This window comes from Saccostrea cucullata, unplaced genomic scaffold (genome assembly GCF_032062105.1).
Source record: "Saccostrea cucullata isolate Sc308-1 unplaced genomic scaffold, CSIRO_AGI_Scuc_v1 ctg382, whole genome shotgun sequence".
Taxonomy (NCBI): Eukaryota; Metazoa; Mollusca; class Bivalvia; order Ostreida; family Ostreidae; genus Saccostrea; species Saccostrea cuccullata.
Window position 1 is genome coordinate 289,506 of NW_026925758.1, and position 21,540 is coordinate 311,045.

Below are 21,540 nucleotides of genomic sequence, written 5' to 3' on the forward strand. Positions count from 1 at the left end.
CGGTAAACTTTTAGTTCTGATCTGATATGTGCTTTTTCCTAGCTGGTGTGCTCAGGTGAGCGCTGTGGCCCCTGGGCCTCTTGTTATGTCTAGCAATGACCTCATCATAATGGCATTGATTAATTTTTTTTGTTGAAATCCATTATTATATCAATGCTAGGCATTTTATTTATTTAGTAATGTAATAATTGACCTCAAGGTCAAGATAGCTATATAATACCAATCTGATTTTGAAACATCATTGCTTATTTTGTTACTGTAGATTCCTAAATATATGTGTGGAATGAACGCATAATTATGTGAGAAGCTTCACACATGAAATGAAATTACTCACCTTTATTTTATGGTGCTGAAATCTATGTAAAATTTCTTAATCAACCGTCCATTTGCGAATTAATATTCTTGCGATTTGACGCTGAAGAGCCCATCTGCAATCATAAATACTCACAAAAATAAAGGATCTACAGTATTTCTAGTAGGTTATATTTTTTTTTATTGCTGGGGCTATATGCTGTTTGTGTTCATTTTTAGCTCTACTGGTCAGAGACCAGAAGAGCTTATGCGATAGTAAGGTGTTGTTTGTGTTCATATGTTTTTTGTAAACAATTTTTCAAAACGCTACTCCTCCTACAGTTTTGGTCTGATTTCAGTATAACTTGGCACACAAGTAGACTACACTAAGATACATAAAATAGTGCATCGGTTTTTGATTTCGATGAACGGTGTTGCCATGGTTACTAAAAATAGAATTTTCTGTGAAATTCCTTTAAAATGCAACTCCTCCTATAGTTTTGATCTGATTTCAATGTAACTTGGCACACAAGTAGACTAAACTAAGATACATAAAATAGTGCATCGGTTTTTGATTTCGATGAACGTGTTGCCATGGTTACTAAAAATAGAATTTTCTGTGAAATTCCTTTAACACGCTACTCCTTCAGTTTTGATCTGATTGCAATATTACTTGGCCCAAAAGTAGACTACACTAAGATACATAAAATAGTGCATCGGTTTTTGATTTCAATGAACGGTGTTGCCATGGTTACTAAAAATAGAAATTTCTGTGAAATTCCTTTAAAACGCTACTCCTTCTACAGTTTTGGTTTGATTCCAGTATTACTTGGCCCAAAAGTAGACTACACTAAGATACATAAAATAATGCATCGGTTTTTGAATATTTAATGTGTGTGAAATTCCTTTTCTTCAGTTTTGTGATAAGCCCAAACGTAGACTACACTAAGATACATAAAATAGTGCATCGGTTTTTGATTTCGATGAAATATATTAAAAATAGAATTTTCTGTGAAATTCCTTTAAAACGCTACTCCTTCGTCAGTTTTGATCTGATTTCAATATTACTTGGCACCAAAAGTAGACTACACTAAGATACATAAAATAGTGCATCGGTTTTTGATTTCGATGAACGGTGTTGCCATGGTTACTAACAATAGAATTTTCTGTGAAAATTCTTTAAAATGCTTTTCCTCGTACAGTTTTGATCTGATTTCAATATAACTTGGCACACAAGTAGACTACACCAAGATATAATATACATTAAATAGTGCATTGTTTTTTGATTTCGATGAAAGGTGTTGCCATTGTTACTAAAAATAGAAATGTCTGTGAAATTTCTTTAAACTCTACTCCTTCTACAGTTTTGGTCTAATGGCAATGGCTTCTTTTCTCATCCTTTGGTATAAGTTCAAACCAGTAGAGCTACAGTCTCGACAGAGACTTCTGGTTTTTGTATAGAAGGAAAAACCAGGAGAAAAGCAGAATTCCAGAGTAGAGAATTAAACGTGTTAAGGCTTGCGCTGCAATATCTTTAGTTTAATTATGCCCCCGAACTTGAAGATTCAGGGGAACATAGCTTTTGCCCTGTCTTTCAGTTTGCATGTTAATCTATTTGTCTGTCTCTTTGAAAATACTCTAACTTGCTATAACCTACTATGCTTGGATCTATGACTTTAATATTTAATGTGTGATCTTTGATATTTGAGGAACTTTAATTTTGACAACATCTTTATAACAGTTTGTGCTAGGTCCTTTAATTAGTCGAAATATATTTTCTGTGGATATCATTCATTTCTACTTAGAACTTGGAGTTTGACCCTCTTTTTAAAATTTTACTTTGGCTTTAACTTTGAATGGTTGATTCTTGACCTTTCATTTTTCACACGTATATTCATTTTTACAAGTCCTCTCTGAAATCTATCTTGACCTTGAAGTTTAATGCATTTTAGAAACTTTTAAACCTTCGCCATAGGCTGTCATACGGGGGCATCATTGTATTACAAATGCATCTTGTTTTATTATGCTTTTTTATTTATAATATATTTTCATTGATCTCAGGTTCTTTCTTATTCATAGGTGGTTTTGATTTTATCGTACACATCAATAAACGCATGTATTTCATTCATATACAGGTATATTTTTCAATAAATCTTTCAATAATATAAAATTTATTTTCCCTTTTGATTGAATTGTACACCAAGAGAAATAGTGGCATATCCGTCAGTATTAATGATCGATGTATAGCATTATAAAGAAAGAACCTTAATGCAGTCGTTCATTGTATTCTTGAGGCCTTATCTAGGTGACCAATACTGATAATATTTTCTCTGACAACGAAATTTGTGACCCCAATAAACAATGTATCATTATGCCTAGAATGTTTTCCTCATTGGCTTTCTATTATGCGAATTAAACGTTGGTTCCGCTGTTTCATCCTGTGCTTCTTTGTTATTTTCCTGGCATTGTTGTTACTGATGCTCGTACTGGCAATTGGAGCAAGTATTCAAATTTTTTCCATTTCATTTTTAAACCTCAGATTCTTAGAATTTGTAATGATTTGAATTCATATTTCATTTAGGAAAGAAACTACATGTATGTAGAGAATGGAAAACCTTTCAAATGTCAGATATAACACCGAATATTTAAAAATGATTTCTGTAGTAGAGTTTGTTTCAAAGCTCTGAATACTTCTTTAGCAAATTGTATTTTAAGCTATTGATTTCTACATGTACGTAGTGATCTCATAATTTTAAGTTACTTATCAAGTTATTCAATTTTTTTAAAGAAAAGAAACAATGAAATATTACGAGATGGAAAAAGAAACCCAGTTTTTAAAAAACAAAAAATAATTATAATTCAAGGTCACTCGGGGGAGCTAGAAATGGCAGATCCGATCATTTTGTGGTGGACGGACGGCGATGATCAGAAGGACATCTACAGGAAGTGTGGGGATGTCACGTGCTTCATCACCGGAAACAGGAGCTATACCAGAAATCCACTCACCAAGGTCAGTCAGTCGCTGATTGATTGAATCCATTCGGGAATTTTTCACTCATGTAGAGACGTCACCATAAACCAGTGAAGGGCTTCAAATTTTGACCTTTACTCGCCACTCAGGGTCATTGAGCAGAATGGGATCTCTATCGTGCCAACAAATGCCGTGATCTGGCCCTAATTTTTTTTTTTAAAGGGCTCATGCGAAGGAACCGCAACTTTCACTTCAAGTGCCGAGCGCATGGCGAAGGAACATTTGCTACCCATTTTTTATCGACTAAGGTCAGTAGCGGCTGAAATTCGAACTCACGACCTCTCCGATCACGGAGAGAACACTCTACCCACTAAGCTACCGAATGGAACCTATGAAAATTATTTTTGTCAAGTATGAAATGACCGGCCGTGTACTCCTTGTCATGATCGAAAAATAGCGAAAAATTTGTCGACAATTCTGTGTGAAATATATGCATGGAGATAACGAACAGTATTCAAGCTCAAAGTCCATGCAAACGAGAACTTCGAAACATCAGAGGTGGGATCAGTTGTCATGGAGGAGTAAACATCACCTGCCGACCGGTCCAATATTTAAATCTTCCTTATTCTAGATTTTCATGTTTTACGGGACATCGTATCAGTATGCCGATCTTCCACTGCCTAGAGAACCTCATTATGAACGGGCGCTTCTTCACGAGGAATTTCCCTTATTTTTTCTTATTCTAGGTTTTCATGTTTTACGGGACATCATTTCAGTATGCCGATCTTCCACTGCCTAGAGAACCTCATCATGAATGGGCACTTCTTCACGAGGAATCTCCCAAAAACAACTATCTTTTTTCGTTTGAGGAAGTGATGACTTTGTTCAATCACACCAGCACATTTCGGCGGGAATCGGATTACCCATTGATCACCCAGTTCCTGGAGAGTAGTGATTGGCTCACCAGCACAAAGTACCTGCTGTGTGTAATGGAGAGAGAACAGCAAGCCGAAAAATTAAAGTTAGCTCCCGTGATATTTACAAACAGCGCCTGCGCTACAGCCTCAGACAGAGACGGGTACATAAGAAAACTAATGGAATACATACCAGTGGACTCGTACGGTCTATGTCTACACAACAGGGATTTACCAAAACAGTGAGTATATACTTTCTGTAAAAATGCAAACATTTATTTTTTACGTATATTCATGAAACGTATTCCCACAAAATACATAAAAATATTGATTGCAAAAAGTCTGGGATGATGATACATTTCACAAATGAAAAACAGCCCACAATAATACTAGTATTCAGGTAGGCCTAGCTTCCGGTTATGACACTATGTCTTTTACAGTCTAAGAGATTCAATAGATGGGATGTTTCACGAGGAGTTTTACAAACTGATCTCAAAGTACAAGTTTGCCGTGGCCATAGAGAACGCCATCTGTGTGGACTATGTGACGGAGAAGCTTTGGAGGCCGCTACACGTCGGCACAGTCCCCATTGTGTTGGGCTCGACAAAAGTTAAAGTAGGAAGTCCTTTTTTATAGCTTCGCCTTTCAACTTAAATCTGTAATCTTTGACTGCCATCAATATTACTGATCTGTGATTTGTAAAGGATTCAACATTATTTTTATTGTCAAAAGATAGCATGAAACATGGATATAACGAACAGTATTCAAGATTAAAAGTCAATCAAACAATACAAAGTAGGAGCAGCGGAAACTTAGTCCTCCAAAATATCAGAGGTGGGATCATGTGTGGAGGAGTAAGCATCTCCTGCCGACCGGTCACACCTGTCGTGTGTTCCTTGTCATGATCGGGAAACAGCGGTAATTTAAAATCCGTCGTCAATTCAGTGTTTAAATAATGGACTAACAATTAGTATGATAAATTGTATCTGCTGACAAGGTCATTACCGGTATATATCGACCATAAAACTTACGAAATGATGACTTTTATCAAGACAGCTGAAATTCTTGTTTCATCAACTTGTTTTTCAATAATTTACCTCGTTTTAGAAATTTTTCATACATAGAGTATGCTTTTGCGTAACATGCATTGAAACTTTAGATATCTTAGAAAGAATTTTTTAAGACGGTCGAAACAAACAATAGGTATATTCCTTCTCTCTTGGTTGTTATTTTTTTTATACGAGTACGAGTTTTCTATAGCCTTTTTTTCATTTCGTTGTTTACTAGTATATATAATAATTATTTTACATTGATTTTTTAATGTTAGTTTCTTTGTTACAGGACTTTTTCCCATCCAATAAATCGGCCATTGTTGTTGATGACTATGAATCTGTAGAAGATCTGGCTAAATATCTCAAATACCTAGACAACAACGACGACGAATACCAACAATACTTGGATTGGAAGAAATCAGGGATAAGTAATGGATATTTATTGTCGGTTCTGAGAGAAAGGGAGTGGATCTATGATTACTCTGGAAACAGCGATGGTATAACTTTTTTCGAGGGCTTTGAATGCTTAGTCTGCAGAAGAGTGCACGAAAACCTCAAAAGGGAGAGAACTGGACAGGAAAAATTGGAATTTCGAGCATCACGCGACCATTACGGATGTCCCGCTCCAGTGAGTGTGGATGACAGAGGTCAAAGAACTCAACCGAGTTTTCTTCTCACAGAAACCTTCACTAATATGAAGTTTATAGCGAAGGCTCTTAGGTACCATATAGAAACAAACATAACTGTAGACATGGATAGTATTCTTAAGACAGCTGAACGCATTAGACATCAGACAAATCAATCAAGTATCAAGTGATGCATAAACGATCAGCATATAATTTAATTTGTAATTTCTAAATCTTACTTTTGTATGTACTCCCACCCGGTAAATTCAAAAGTTAGAAGATCGCAGAGGAACAAAATACATGAATGAACGAGTATATATGCATGTCATTGTGCAGTTCATTGTCTGATCAGTGAGGTGTCTGTAGATGTATACACATTGGTTCCAAAATTTTTACCGTATTTGCACCCGGGAGGACAAGGGGTAAAGGGGGCATACGTCTTCTGTACAAAAATTTAATTCTAAGAATTCCTCATATTTTAAGCAGAGGTATATTTTTAGAAATTTCTTGTTCATGTACATGACATACCAAACATATTCCATAAGCCATGTGATACGTTCCATTTAATGGTCACTGAAGATCTGGAAAGAGAAATAAATGACACATGGGATATGTTTCCTGTACATGAGGAAGAAGGTTGCCAAAATTTTCATTTGTATTTTGGGCCGACGGTAAGAGACACACAGAAAGCATTTTTCGGGCAAAAATTAAGCAGTAGCTTTTTCATATTTTTGAAGACCTGGTGACCAAGCGATTTTGGCATAAGGTTTTAGAATTTTTCATCCTGGGGTCTTATTAAGGAATGTAATTTTTAATATTTTGAATTAACTATTGAGCTTCTTGGCTATTTACTGGGTAAGAAGAAGTGTACACGTGCGGCTAATAAGATCTGATCAAGTATTTTTTCTGTGTTAAATTTGAAGTATATTTTAAATAAACTAAGACTATATTTTAAATAAAACTCATCGTTATAACGGCCTGATACTTTATAGGTTAGAGGCAGATTCTAATTTAATGTTGCATACCGTACTAGTAATTAATGGTGCACCGTGGAAACAATTTCGAACGGTCTGCAACATGTTCAGTTCAGTTCACTCTGTAACATATGTGTAATGAACATATAAAGTAGATACTTCTGTCCACCACGAAATTATACAATTATTTCAATATTTTATTGCCCAGTGATCCTGACCTCTGGATATTTGTGGTCGAATTTGATAATTACTTAACTATATTCTCTAGTAGACACTCAGTTTGAAGCAATTAGGATTAAATTGATCATGTAAGTTATACCCTTTCCTTGTATCCTCCATTTATTGTTGCAATTTGAAATGAATTGATAACCTTGTAAAAGCCGGACATGGAGTATACCACGTTTTATGCACGATATAGCTGGTTCCCAAAGGATCAAGAACTCTACCTAAATTTGATTCCTGCTCTTTTACAACTGTTGGTGGTTATCACAAATATGTTCATTCTCATCTTATTCTTCTGGAGACAGTGGTTTGGAGGCGTTAATGTGATTCTGATTGGCATGGCTCTCTCTGACATGGCGTCCGTGGTGCTGCTCCTGATCTCCTACTTGTTCGCCCTGACATTACACATCCATTCTGTGGACCCACAAAGTGAATTTCAGATTCATTTCTTATGTATTACCTACAAATATGGAACGACCCTATCCATAACCTTCAACATGACATCCATTTGGCTGATGATGTTTCTTGGAATCGTTAAATTCATTTTGGTCCGTTTTCCGCTAAAGGCAAAGCTTTACACGACAACCAGGAGACTGTTGCTAGGGACCATGGCAGTATACATAATAACTTTCTTGTGCAATATTCCTCGGTTCCTAACAGACAATTATGATATCACTGCAAAGTTGTATCCTGAAGAATTGAAAAAGACTGACAGTTTCTACTGTGCAATAAAAAGCTTCAAAAATGAAAACTTCCAGATGTTTTTGCAGAGGGATGATCGTCTGACCCGGGCAATCTGTATCCATGTTATTCCTGTTCTTGTCTTGGTGTGTACCAGTACATACTTCTGTTATAAACTATCAAGAAGAAGATATGATTTCAGACCAACTCCAGCATCAAGGCGGTCAGTGAAAATTGTCACTGCTCTAACGATTGTACATCTTATGTCCGAAATCCCATTTTCTGTTTTCTTTTGCTTGCAATATTATATGGTAGTTACCAAACAGCCGATCAATTTTATAATTGAAAATGGTCCTCAATTAATATTTGTTTTGTACGTTTTGCGCTTTTTGAATTATTTTAGTAACTTTTGGGTCTACATTTTGTTTAACAAGAAATTTCGCGATATCTGCCGGTCCCTTTTCTTTCGTTGTCGAAGTTTAGTTTTTATTTAACCTTCTAGTTCTTGGTATTCAACTGTATACAAAAAAGAAGAGGCGCTTATGCATTTCACATGATGTATGTTTATTAAATTTGATCATAGCATTTGAATTTTTCAATGTTATCTATGTTTTATGTTTTATGCATACACTTTATCTAAAGTATGACATGTCAAAATTGTATTTGTAATTTCTCTGCACTCCATTCATCTTAAATATGTAAAACATTTATATTTAAACTTCATGTGTATCCATACAAGTTATTGATCAGACGATAGGCACTGCATATTTTCATTGGGTAATGTGAGTTATGTGACAAAAATTAATGATAGCCGGTTGTACAGTCATATACATAGCTCACTAGATGAAATCCCATGCAAACGCTGTCAAATTTATTTTTAATTTTTTTTTTCTGCTAACATGTTTTTGCCCCCAAAGTATCTTTCATTTTCTACTAAAAATGACATTTTATTATTTGGCGGGGAGATAAATTCCTAATGCTTGTCGTTGACACTACTTGTCTAATGAATATTTATTTATTACATTGCGAATTTCCCGAGCTTTTGACAGTAAATATTTCACTTTTAGTAGTATTTGAAAATTCTATCGAACGTCGAACGAATTTTACCTTATACATTTTAAACTTGAGATTTCTTGGTTACTAATGACAAATAGAGTTTAGAGGATTATTATATTAGATTGAAGTATTTTTTAACAAATGGTTTGCCAGATTAAGATTTATTCTCATTACAAACAGAAACCCCTTGATATGTGGTTTATTTACTTAGTAACATTTTTACTTTAAATTATGGATGCCCGTAAATTTTTTTCTCAAGTTTTGTTTCATGAGTAAGATGAATGAATTGCTTATGGTCACATTGTTTTCATCAGACACCAACTAAACTTTTATTTATTATGACAAGGAGCACACGGTGGGTGTGAATGGTAGGCGGTGGATGCTTACTTACTCCTCCATGTCACCTGATTGCACCTCTGATGTTTTAGAGGTCTGCGTTTGCTCTGCTCCAAAATATGTTTAATTTTGTTTAATGTATTTTTGAGCTGAATACTGTTCGTTATCTCTATACATTTAATTAATTAACCAAGTGAAAACACCACAGTCCTTCATAGCATAAATTTTAGATGTGCAAAGATAATGACTTGATAATTTATCAAAAGAATCTTTATCGTAAATACCAAATGACTTTTTCTTCTTCTATTTTTACAGAAATGTGTCTAGATCCCCTAAATAATGTATATATAGCTTCTTTGTTGTCATTTCTAGAAATAAATTTGGTTTCATGCATGAATATAAAATGCTTGTACTATACATGTACTTTAAAAGGTACATTTACATTTCATGTTAATTGTTATGTAAGAAAGTTCTACATGACATACAAAACTAAAACATTTTATATCAACCAGGATGTTTTTCTCTTAGACATGTTAGAGTTCAAGATTGTGTGAGAATGTTTTGAACAGTATATCCATAACAAAGATGAGATATGGAGACATTGAATAGTTTTCTCAAGATCTCATTTTTTGTATGCACGTTTAATAGGTCTTGATAAATAATCGGTCTATGATATGTTGATACAACTTTTTCTTAGTAGATATTTTAATATTGTGAAGGATTTCTTGGCTATACACATCAAAGAATCTATGCTTAACTACAAATATTCTCTAGAATTATCCACGTTTTAGAACAGGAGATAACTTAAACTAAATAGGAGACATTGAAACGTTGTGAAAATGGATTAAATGTATCAGACTATGTTAAAATACCGTATCAAGCTATTGAAGGGCAAAATGAAAAAGAACAATTCTTCTGTGGTAAGTTTTTACGAAATGAAAAAGAATTAGATAGATTACAGTCAGTATGTACCTGGTAATAACATTGCCTTTGTATGGCTCATCATCTAAATTGTATTTTAGAGGAACTGGGATTTCAGTTTACTAGTGGTAATCCAACTTATACCCATAACTCCCTTTCTAAGGAAGAAATTCTTCAATATCATTTATCAGTTTTGAATATTTTTTGAAAAAAGTCCGAACAACCAAAATAAATTTGAAATAACCATATCTATATTGGATTCTGAAAAAACACAAAACAATCCTTGCAAAGATAAATAGCGGGTTCCAGCAAGTGTTCAAATAAGCCTCTTTTTCCGTACTTCTCACTAAAATATTAACACTAGTAAAAAAGAATTTTCATGCAAAATATTCGAGAGGTGGTGTAAATTAGATGTGGATTAAGATATTCAAGGAAATCGGATGTAGATTAAAATATCCGTGGAACTTTTGGAAAATATTAAATCACAAAATTTTACCAAAATCAACAGCATATAAACTTGCGACTTTTCTACTTTATATGCAACTATTCCCTACGATAAATTTAAGTTTAGTCTTTTTGATATCACTGACAGCTGTATTTTTAAAAAATGAAACTCGTAAATATACTTACCGTGTCATTGATTATTTGCAAAATTAGTTTGTTATAAAACTTTCTGATTGTTCACACAAGTACTCTGAAGATAATTTTTAAAAAGCTTGAATTTCTGATTAACAACATCTATGTGGTTTTGAAGAGCAGGTCTTCCAACATCTATTGGAATTCCCATGAGTACCAATTCTGCCCCGTTATTAGCAGACCCTATTTTGTATTAATATAAAGCAGAATTTATCAATAATCTTACACATAAAAAGACAAAAACACTTGTTGTGGCCTTCAACTCGACATTAAGATATATCGACGACGTATTGATTAAACAATGGCTATGTCCATTCTTATGTCGATACAATATATTCCGGAGAACTTGACATAAAAGATACCACAGAGTCACATCTGTATCATACTTTGATATATTACTTGAAAAAGACGTTATGGTTATCTAATAACCAAGCTTTACTTGTATGATAAACGTGTTGACAATAACTTTTCAATCGCCAATTGCAATTACCTTTACTTATGCAGCAATATACCTTTATCACGTGCATGAAAGGGTTAAATCTCTCAATTGATTTGATACACAGGAACATGTTCTACGTATGAATAATTTCTAAAACGATGTAAATTATTGACACCCTAGTTGCTGAAACAAGAATATCAGCAGTGTCGTTTAAAGTCATAATTTCGTAAGTTTTCAATAGTTGGTCGATACAATGACCATGTCAGTAAACACTATCATAATACATGTAACTGTTGGCCATTATATACACACTAAATTGTCGACAAACTTTCTGTTGTTTCCCGATCATGATAAGGAGCATACGGCGGTAGTGAGTAGTCAACAAGGGATGCTCATTCCTCCATGGCATCTGATCTGACCACTGATGTTTAGGAGGTCCATAATTGCTCCAATTTTGTATTGTTTAATTGACCTTTGGTCTTGAACACTGTTCGTTATCTCCAATATAGTTTATCATAAGTTTAAGATGTAAAGTATAAAATTAACATTATATACTTAATATATACATGTACCTACTTTCCTAGTAAGCATTTTAAATACTGAAGTTTTTAAGTACTAGTATTTCAAACATACAGCTTTTTGTGTTTATTCATCTAACATTTGACGCACTCCTTTTGCTGCATGTCATTACTTTTATATTTCAATTTCGTTGTGTAATTGAATATAATGAATTACAAAAGGGGCATATGATGCAAACAAAAATATGGTTGCTTGGCATGGTATATATTTTTAGCTATATTTTGATTGAAAATGAATTAACATAAATTTTTAAAATATTATAAGAATTTAACTCCCTACGATGTTCAAAATTCAACCTTTCTGCATCCACGTTTTTATTCTATAGATTTTTTAACATGATTATAATTCAGGTTGTTATTTTCAGAATTTTTAATGAAAGTTTGCTGATTAAAGTTTGATTATATCACCTGTCCTTAAACGTCGTGTATAAGTCAAAAATTGAGTAAACAAACTAAATACTACTAAGAAAAATAAGTTTGAAATACTTCTTTATTTCTGATGTTTTAAAAGTTATTTAAAAAAATATGTTGTATGAACTTTAAAATTTGCAAAATCATTCAAAATTGTGAGGTTACATATTTTGTCAGAGAGGTTATATAAGTGTATGTAATTTTCAGTAATTGTCATTGTGTGTTTATTTTGCCTAATTGACTGGAACATCCATGTGTATACAGATAACGAGATAAACTATGGTTAACTTCTGTATTTGATGGCTCCACTGTAGACATTAGACAAACAATACTATTACAATAATTAAAAGCTGTCAAAACACTTATTTCAATAAAGAAAGAAATTATGCTTTTCGTTTCACTTTATGGCAAATTTTATTTATATGATTGTTACTTAAAAAAATTCAGGAATGTATAATATGTGCTGCCATCATGCAGGTAGTCCAAATACAATGTACTTCTAAATCACAATGAAACATTTAATAGTTTCTGCAACAAAAGCAAATGAATATGGATGTTAACGTCCAGAAGCTGAAAGAATACTAACTTCCGTGACAAATTTTATTGCGAGAAGCATGTCTCCATGTTCTATGATAAAGAGTCCCTCATTTAAGCATTTAGTGAGGACGATGGATGCAAGGAATGAAATTGCACTAGATTTTTTTCTTCAACATAATCTGCACTGAAACTGCATATTCAATTATTAGGAGAGATATAATCTACATAACCATGATACCACATGCTGAACATTAAAATATTTTTTGCTTTGATATTTAAAGAAGAAAAAATTTGAAGTTACCTTTTATTAATCGATTGTAAATTTAAAGGTAATCGATTATGTTCGATTACGGGGAAAACTGGACGTTATCTATTAACCGATTATGTAAATTTCAAAGTTATACTGATAAATTGATTTGAATATATTTTAAGACACTTGCAAATTTTTCCTTAAATGTTGATCTTTTTAATTAATCGATCGATTTCAATATCAGATATAAAGTTTTTTAATATTTCAACCTGCTTTTTACACTGTAAATGGCTTAAAGCTATCCAGTGAAGCCTACAGAGAGAGAACAAAATGAAAATGTGACAATGTTTCTTTAGTATGTCTATTATCAAAGAATTTATGTATCCTCAAAACTGCGATTTTTACTAAATCAACGAAAATTGATGCCTGCGAATATTAAAGAAACGAAAGTAAATTACATTTTTAGCTCACCTGAGCCGAAGACTCAAGTGAGCTTTTCTGATCACATTTTGTCCATCGTCCGTCCGTCTGTCTGTCTAGTTGTCCGTCTGTCCGTCTGTAAACTTTTCACATTTTCGGCTTCTTCTCAAGAACCACTGGGCCAATTATAACCAAATTTGGTAAAAGTATCCTTGGAAGACAGTAAATTGAAATTGTAAAAATGAGGGGCCAGGTCCTCTCAGAAGGGGAAATAATCCAGAAAAGACAAAAATTGGGTGGGGTTATTAAAAAATCTTCTTCTCAAGAACCACTGGGCCAGAAAATCTGAAACTTATGTGAAAGCATCCAAGGGTAGTGTAGATTCTAAATTGTTCAAATCATGACCCCCGGGGGTAGGGCGGGGCCGCAATAGGGAATCAAAGTTTTACATAGAAATATATTAAAAAAAATCTTTAAAAATCTTCTCAAGAACCACTGGGCCAGAAAAGCTGAAACTTATGTGGAAGCATCCAGGGATAGTGCAGATTCTAAATTGTTCAAATCATGGCCCCCGGGGGTTGGGCGGGGCCGCAATAAGAAATCAAAGTTTTACATAGAAATATATAGGAAAAATCTTTAAAAATCTTCTTCTCCAAACCCACTGGGCCAGAAAAGCTGAAACTTATGTGGAAGCATCCAGGGATAGTGTAGATTCTAAATTGTTCAAATTTTGACCTGTGGGGTAAGATGGGGTCACAAAAGGTATTGCATGTAAAATAGGGAAATCTGGTTAAGAATAGCATGATTAAAGCTTCTCAGGTGAGCGATGTGGTCCATGGGCCTCTTGTTCTATAATTATGTCCATGACGCAAATTATTGGCAAAGAATACGCTCTACAGGTCAATCAATTACAACGTTTACAGTATAAGGAATCTTTCAATCATATAGTGTAGTAGTTCGAATTTAATTTGACTTTTTAACAAAAAAAACATACGCGTAGTCATGATCATGGGTTTTACAATATAAATGTAATCTCCTATGATTCACTACTACCTCATTATATCCCTTTGATATTAAATAAAAATCTGTTTGCAAAAAAATCTTCGATACTGGAATACAGGATTGGATCTGTAATCATGAAATTTGCAAGTCATAGGGTGTTTAAATTGCTACTTTTAAAAGAAAAAATCATTGCAAAAACAACCATTTTCCCTTAAACTTCAATAGGCCTACAAATGAAATTGACGCTGTTAGTTTGAGTAATATTCTTAATAATAAAAGGGGTCAAGTTTTGTATTCTACCATACATGTATTTCAAGTTGAATACCACACCTTGAATTTAATATTTAAAAATATATATAGATAATTGCTTCCAAACTTTTAATTACAATAAAACTCTACAAGACTCTGATAGATGTCGTAAATCTAAAACACCTTCACTATTATAATCCTTCTAGAAACGTCTGTACTAGGGGAGTAAATATAGTTGCTTATTGTTGCAAACAATTTTGTCTCGTTTTACTTTCGCCCATTCACACTAAGAAATAAAACTTTGTTCTTTTAGTTTACCTCTTCTTCAAATTCGTCCACTTGTTTCTACGGTGAAAGGGGAGAAATTTCCTTGTTTAAAGTAATAATGAATTTAAAACCCAATGTTTAGGCTCGATCTTTCAACCCGGGTTATAATTTTGTAATGAAACATATGGAGATAAAAAACAGCATTCAAGTTCAAAACAATATAAAAATAGGAGCAGAGCAATCATGGACCCCCAAACATCAGAAGTGGATTAAGTATAATGAATTCTGTGTAATATTACTTTAGGCAAATGATCAAACATAAAAAAGAAGATTTTGACACTAAGATAAAATGATTTAAATATATAGGTATTTGTTTGATGCTAAAATCTCGCATTAAGGGTCAATATGAAAACCATCTATCTCCCTGCCTTTAATAATTCAAAAGTAAAGGGGGGAAATATTTGACAAGCAATTGTCAGTTGTGAATTGTGAATAATTTTGATAATCCCAACAATCAAAATGAATTCGCATATAATGGATTTCTCCACTTCATAAAACTTCCTTACAATCAAAGATGTATTGCGGGTTCCAGTAAAAGTTCCACCAGGTATCTTTCTTTACTTAACACTGAAATATTTATTTTAAGCAGTGAAGGAGAAATTTCAGGAGCATCACACAACAATATGATCGAGAGTTGGTATAACTAAGATGTGGATACTGAAATTTCCAAAGAACTTAAAGAATATTTGAAATCTTACACATATTTTTGAGACTTAACTAACATTAAAACGGAGGACTTTCCACACATTTCAATCCTTAACATTATTATTCCCAAAAATGAAATAAAAGATGTAAAATCCAGGCTTAATGACGTCATTGACAACTGCTTTTAAATAAAACTGAAAGTCCTAAATTTTATTACGTTGTCATTTGGCAAAGATATTGGGAAAAACGCTATGATTGTACACACAACAATGTTGATATTTTACTAAAAATAGATACTTGTGGTTTTTTTTTATTGACAATATGAACATGCATATAGATTTTGGAGATCAGGCTCCGAGGCCATAAAACTTCGACGAGCTCACTTTTTAACTTAGTCTCACTTTTCCACTATTAATTCCATTGGAAAAAAGTGAGACTGAGATCAAAAGCGAGCTCGTTTAAGTTTTATGGCACCAGAGCCATGTCTTCCAACAATCTGTCGGAAAACCCAGATTAACAATTTTAACAGACCTCATATGGAGCAAAGTTTATTCAAAATCTTATTGATGAGAAAAGAGGACACTTACTGTGTAAATAATACACTCAGTATATATTGATGACGTATCGTCCATTAACAATACATGTACAGCTTTAGTTCCATTTATACAAGTATGCTCTATTTATTCTAGTGAGCTTGAAATAGAGACGACACGAACTCTCAAAGATCTGTTTCATATTTGGATATCTTAGTAGAAAAAAAAGCATTAAGGGTAACCTAACAACAAGGTTTTATGATAAACGTGATGACTTCAACTTTTTAAACAACAACTCCTCTTACTTATGTAGCATGATACCCTTATCACCTGCTTATAGGATTTATGTCTGTCAGTTGATCTGATCAGTTGAAAAAAAATATTGTTTAATATGTGACAAGCTTTTGACAAACACTTTGATACATCAAAATATCAATAGTCTCATATAAAATCACATTTCGGCAAGTTGTATGGTCGATACAGATGCCTGGCCAGCAAATACAATCTGCCATTAAATTTTTTTAAAAAGAATGATGTTTTAACACTGAATTGTGTACGGATTTGCCAATCTTTCCCGATCAAGACGAGGACTATACGGCGGGTGTGACATGTCTGCATGGAATGCGTACTCCTCGATGGAACATGATCCCACCTCTGATGTTTAGGGTTGGATGTTGCTCTTTTCTTCTGATTTGTTTTACTAAAAGGACTTATGAGCTTGAATACTTTTCGTTAGCTCCATTTTTCACTCCAAAAATATGCACGAAACCTAGATTGGACGAACATTATCTAATCTCAAATTCCATTTAACAATACATATAGAGAGCAGACCAAACATGGACCTCCAAAAATAGGAGTCATTTAAGACTCATTTAAGAAGTTTCTCGTACTTGTTTAAGTTTGTACACAATTAACCATAATAATGCTAACTGAACTCTGCTGTGAAACTTCAAAGTTGATTCTCCGTTTTCCTTGATTGTTTCCAAGTCTACCCCCTACATATTGTTCAGTGTTGTAATTACAGGTCGCATGAGACCCAATGAAGAATTTGCAATCGAGAGGGGGGAAACAACCCTACTAGGCAATGTTTGCTAATTTTTTTTATTCTTTGAAAAAGAATATAGGGCCTAAACAGAGTCTGACACATCTGTTCAATATTTGGATATTTCACTGATAAAACGTTGTCTGTAATCAGAACATCAAAGGTGGGATCAGGTACAATGCAGGAGTGAGCATCTCTTACAGACCGGTCACACCCACCGCGTACTCCTTGTCATGATCCGGAAATAATTGAAAATACATCGCCCATTCTGTGTGCAAATAATGGCCTAACAATGATTATGAAAAACTTCAGTCATCAGCATTTGACTCAATGATAAATTGTATTTGCTGACAAGGTCATTGTATCGACCATAGAACTCACGGATGATGACTTTAAACGAGACTGCTATCCTTGTTTCATCAACTTGTTTGTCAATAATTTACCTCATTTTAGAAACTGTACATACGTAGAGCATGCTCTTGCGTATCGAATCAACTGAGAGATATGAACTCCATATGCAGTTGATGAAGATATCTGTATATTGCTGTATAAGTAATGGAAGTTTGAAAAGTTAAAGTCATCAGTTTATCATATATAGAGCTTGCTTGTTAGGTAACTTAGTACCATAAACGTCTTTTTCAAGTCAAATATCCAAATTTGAAACAGATGTGACAGACGTTGTGGTATCTTATATCTTCAGCTCACCTGAATATATCGTATCGACAACCACAATACGTCGTCGAAATATCTAAATATAAAGTTTTGAAGAAAAGTCTATAGGCAAAAATTAAAAATTTTAATACTTAACAGAGACAATGATGATATATCTTTCAAGATTAAAAAGAAAACTCTGTGATTTTTATTTTCGTAGCTTATATGGAAAGTTTTTCTTCTGACATTGATATAATTACAAATTAAAATTTTACTCCAAGCATTCTACGATCATTTGTCATTCATTCCCCTTACATGTTATACAAGTGTCACGGACGATAAAAAGAACTCAGGATCTTTGATTGACGGCATTTAAAAAAAGCGGAATATGTCCGGTTCTCTTGTTACCTAATTAGTATGGCTGAATGAATGTAAATCAGGGGAATTTTATCATCCAAAAATGCTCTCGATTTACGGTACTGCGAAACAGTCGGAGTGAGAGTAAGGTTTGTGTTAGGAGGAGAATGTTTTGCCGGAAAAGACGGATCTCCAGAGAGAATCTGGCTATAATTGGTTTTGTGTTTCTCGTATTATTTGCGCTCGTACAATATCAAGGTAAGATGCGAGTTTAAATTATTTCTGAGTTCAGAAAATAACTTTTATTTCCATTTATTGTCCAGTCACAACATAATATTTTAAGAAAGAAAGATATTTAATTAAAAAAAATGTGTAAATTGTGAATGAAATACGGAGATCACGAACAGAAAAAAATCGAACTCAAAAGTCCTCGAAACAATACGAATCAGGAGCAGAGCAGAGATGGACTTCTAAAATACTTATTGGAATCAGGCGCCAGGGAGTGGTAAGCATCCCCCGTCTAGTGGTCACACCCATCGTGTGCTCCCTGTCATGATGGGTCCGTTGACAATGCAGTACGAAATAAATGGTTTAATAATGAAATGTATCTGTCAACATTCGACTTAATTATAGACTATTAGAAAGTCTAAAAATGAATTACCCTTTCAATGTATCAATTTCTATATAATATGAATTCCTTTTCATCGGTTTATTAATGTAATTAACTTGAACATATAATTTGATAAGATTCCCTCTGTCTTATTCGTACACCATGAGTAATTAAGACCTCTTGTTTTGTGTCGAATACAAGTATTGGCATTTATCAACTTGAGCGATAATTTTAAATACTTCAATCTCTCTTGCAATCTTTGCTGTGGTGGTTATTGCGGTTCAGAGAAGGAACACAAAGTCTTCAGTGACTCATAAACCTTGCATTCGGTATATATACAACCCAGGATATAATACCCAGACATCCAAAGTTCCTAATAAAGAAATATAAAAATATATCCCATCTCCGATGATTTGGAGGTCCGTGTTTGCTCTGCTCCTATTTTGTATTGTTTTATGGACTTTTAATTTCGAATACTGTTCGTTACCTCCATATGTTTCACTTACATTTGAGTAACATTCAAAGTGTAGTACATAAAAAAGAGTTGAAGAGGTAAAACAAAAATAATGCACAATGAATCCCACATTTTGTTTTTGGTGAAGTAAGATTTGGGAGTATGTGTGTTGATAAATTAACTTAAATAACGTAGTGAACTTACACGACAAAATTAATTCTATGTCATCATCGTACTGTCATAATAATGTATGGTTGGCTTCATGATAGATTGCGCTTAAGGGTTGAATGACTTAATTGCTGTTAATATTTGCAAATACTTTCACTTATTCTCAACACACGGGTTTGCTTAAGGCGTGTCAAAAACTATTCTGGTTTAAAAAACCATATATATTTGAACTAAAACATACACTAAATACTATATGTAACATAGATAATAGTTCATATTTGTTTATAAGTATTTTTACACGCCGGGAGCAAGCCTTTGTGATTTTTAAAAATAATGAAAATATTCTTTGCAGAGCTTTCCTCCTTGAATAGCCTGAGGGGATCACAGGAGGATGTGGTGTGGAAGCAGTTGTCTTTATACCCATCAAATCTCTCGGAATTGTTCGTGGATTTAACACCTGACAATAAAAATAATGTCTCCTCGTACCACACACAGTCACCAAAACTTCTAGTAAGACAAAAAAACTCTTATTCTGATTCCTCAGGTTTTGGGGCTATTAATAAATTTATTGAATAAAGAAATCAAATTATCTTTCAAAGTTGACAATCAGAAATATGAATATTGAAAAAATTAGCATAAATTACAAAGTCAATTGTTACCTAATGTACTTAATATCATACAGTGCTTGTTAATTATAATCTGTTTTTTACGTCTGTAGATACAAACAGCTGTCCTTTCGGAACCCTATGTAAATCAAAGACTTACACAATATAACGAAGCCTGCCGAGGTAAAGAGTTTGACATTGGACGTGAACCAGATCGCACCATCCAAAACCACTTTCAGATGAGCAAGTCACATAAACTGATATACTGCAGCATAGAGAAAGCCGGGACTACTTTCTGGAGAAGAGTGCTTCAAGTTCTGGACTCCACTAATCTAGAAAATCCTTACCAAATCAAACCACTAAATGTGAATAAAAAGTCACAATCACTATTCAGGGAAGATTTATTTCGGATGTTAGCAAAATTAAGAACTCATATAGTATTCATGTTTGTTAGAAATCCATTCAAAAGACTGCTGTCTGGTTATTTGGATAAGATATACACAGCCAATCCATTTTACTGGGGGGTGCTTGGTAAAGAAATCCGAGTCCCTATAAAACAAACTACCAAAGTGGTGCGGTTAGATCAAGTCGCAAAATTATCCCAAACAGCGAAACCTCCCACTAAATGTTATCATAATATTAGTTTTGACGAATTCATCCAATATGTTATTGAAGCAGAGAGTACAACTTTTCGAAGGAGAGACCCCCATTTCATGGCAATGTACGATTTATGTAAGCCATGCCAAGTACAGTACGATTTTATTGGCAAAATGGAAACTTTCAAAGAAGACTTTACATTCATGATGAAGACGTTAAATATATCTAAGTTTGATGTCAACGACTTAGAAGAAGAAGCAGGAGACGATACTTTCATCGACGTCGCCACATCGTTAGAGGAGAGACGAGACGAGATTGTAAAGTGTATATCGATGCATGAAGCTTATCTCCGATCCTGGCGACACATGCAAATCAAAGGACTGATTAGTATCGATCAGAACTACCCCTACAGTGAGAAACAGTCCCAATATCTCAAACCAATGCAGCTGATACGGGCTATGAAGGAAGCAAAACGGAAGTCTACCTCAAAAGAGAACAGGAAGTTACAGAAAGAAGGCTTCTTCATAGATATATACAGAACGGTGGCCTTTGATAAACTAGTCAAACTTGTCCATATCCTAAAAAGTGATTTCGATATCTTTAAATACGATGCGTATCCTCAATCAATCTTTGCATCAAACATCAGGGAAAGGCTGAAATATTCCGATGTATTTAATGTATTTAGATTAAAAAAGCTTTAAAAATGTAACTCTGAAAGTGTTTCATGCATTGTGTTCTGTTAGGCCACATACATGTTAATTTTCAAGTACCGTATTCCTTACTATTCAAGTTTCTAACAATTGGAAACTGGCAAAATGGAAACTTTCAAAGAAGACTTTAACTTAGTAAATAAAATATGTGCTTAGAAGAAGAAAGATATTTATCGGAATAACTTTTAGTGCAAATATTTTACCTCATGATAATTAAATTCAACTTTAAAAAGAAACTATTATGGAATAAAGGGATTACTCATACATCATGTATA

General features: G+C 33.7%; 3 protein-coding genes across 3 annotated transcripts; all 3 read left to right on the plus strand.

Moving 5' to 3' along the window:
- The first annotated feature begins 9 nt into the window (after positions 1-9).
- On the plus strand, positions 10-6,119 carry LOC134269744 (alpha-(1,3)-fucosyltransferase 10-like). Its single transcript, XM_062751948.1, has 6 exons — positions 10-539; positions 1,753-2,793; positions 3,156-3,301; positions 4,009-4,418; positions 4,617-4,791; positions 5,518-6,119. The coding sequence occupies exons 2-6, from the start codon at positions 2,697-2,699 to the stop codon at positions 6,043-6,045; spliced, it is 1,356 nt and encodes a 451-aa protein (XP_062607932.1). The 5' UTR covers positions 10-539; positions 1,753-2,696; the 3' UTR covers positions 6,046-6,119.
- Positions 6,120-7,191: 1,072 nt separating this feature from the next.
- Positions 7,192-8,253, plus strand: LOC134269758 (N-arachidonyl glycine receptor-like). The gene has a single exon (XM_062751963.1). The coding sequence runs from the start codon at positions 7,215-7,217 to the stop codon at positions 8,223-8,225; it is 1,011 nt and encodes a 336-aa protein (XP_062607947.1). The 5' UTR covers positions 7,192-7,214; the 3' UTR covers positions 8,226-8,253.
- A 9,873-nt stretch (positions 8,254-18,126) lies between these two features.
- Positions 18,127-21,358, plus strand: LOC134269720 (carbohydrate sulfotransferase 10-like). The gene is made up of 3 exons (XM_062751925.1): positions 18,127-18,379; positions 19,706-19,863; positions 20,072-21,358. The coding sequence occupies exons 1-3, from the start codon at positions 18,190-18,192 to the stop codon at positions 21,254-21,256; spliced, it is 1,533 nt and encodes a 510-aa protein (XP_062607909.1). The 5' UTR covers positions 18,127-18,189; the 3' UTR covers positions 21,257-21,358.
- The last annotated feature ends 182 nt before the right edge of the window (positions 21,359-21,540 follow it).

What these genes read in the sequence shown, in the direction of transcription:
- LOC134269744 (XM_062751948.1), top strand. Translation starts at nt 2,697, where the DNA reads ATGCGAATTAAACGTTGGTTCCGCTGTTTCATCCTGTGCTTCTTTGTT. An exon ending in CGTACTGGCAATTGGAGCAA is followed by an intron (nt 2,794 to 3,155) that starts GTATTCAAATTT and finishes TTATAATTCAAG; the next exon opens with GTCACTCGGGGGAGCTAGAA. An exon ending in CCAGAAATCCACTCACCAAG is followed by an intron (nt 3,302 to 4,008) that starts GTCAGTCAGTCG and finishes TTCTTATTCTAG; the next exon opens with GTTTTCATGTTTTACGGGAC.
- LOC134269720 (XM_062751925.1), top strand. Translation starts at nt 18,190, where the DNA reads ATGAATGTAAATCAGGGGAATTTTATCATCCAAAAATGCTCTCGATTT. An exon ending in TGCGCTCGTACAATATCAAG is followed by an intron (nt 18,380 to 19,705) that starts GTAAGATGCGAG and finishes TATTCTTTGCAG; the next exon opens with AGCTTTCCTCCTTGAATAGC. An exon ending in CACAGTCACCAAAACTTCTA is followed by an intron (nt 19,864 to 20,071) that starts GTAAGACAAAAA and finishes TTACGTCTGTAG; the next exon opens with ATACAAACAGCTGTCCTTTC.
- LOC134269758 (XM_062751963.1), top strand. Translation starts at nt 7,215, where the DNA reads ATGGAGTATACCACGTTTTATGCACGATATAGCTGGTTCCCAAAGGAT.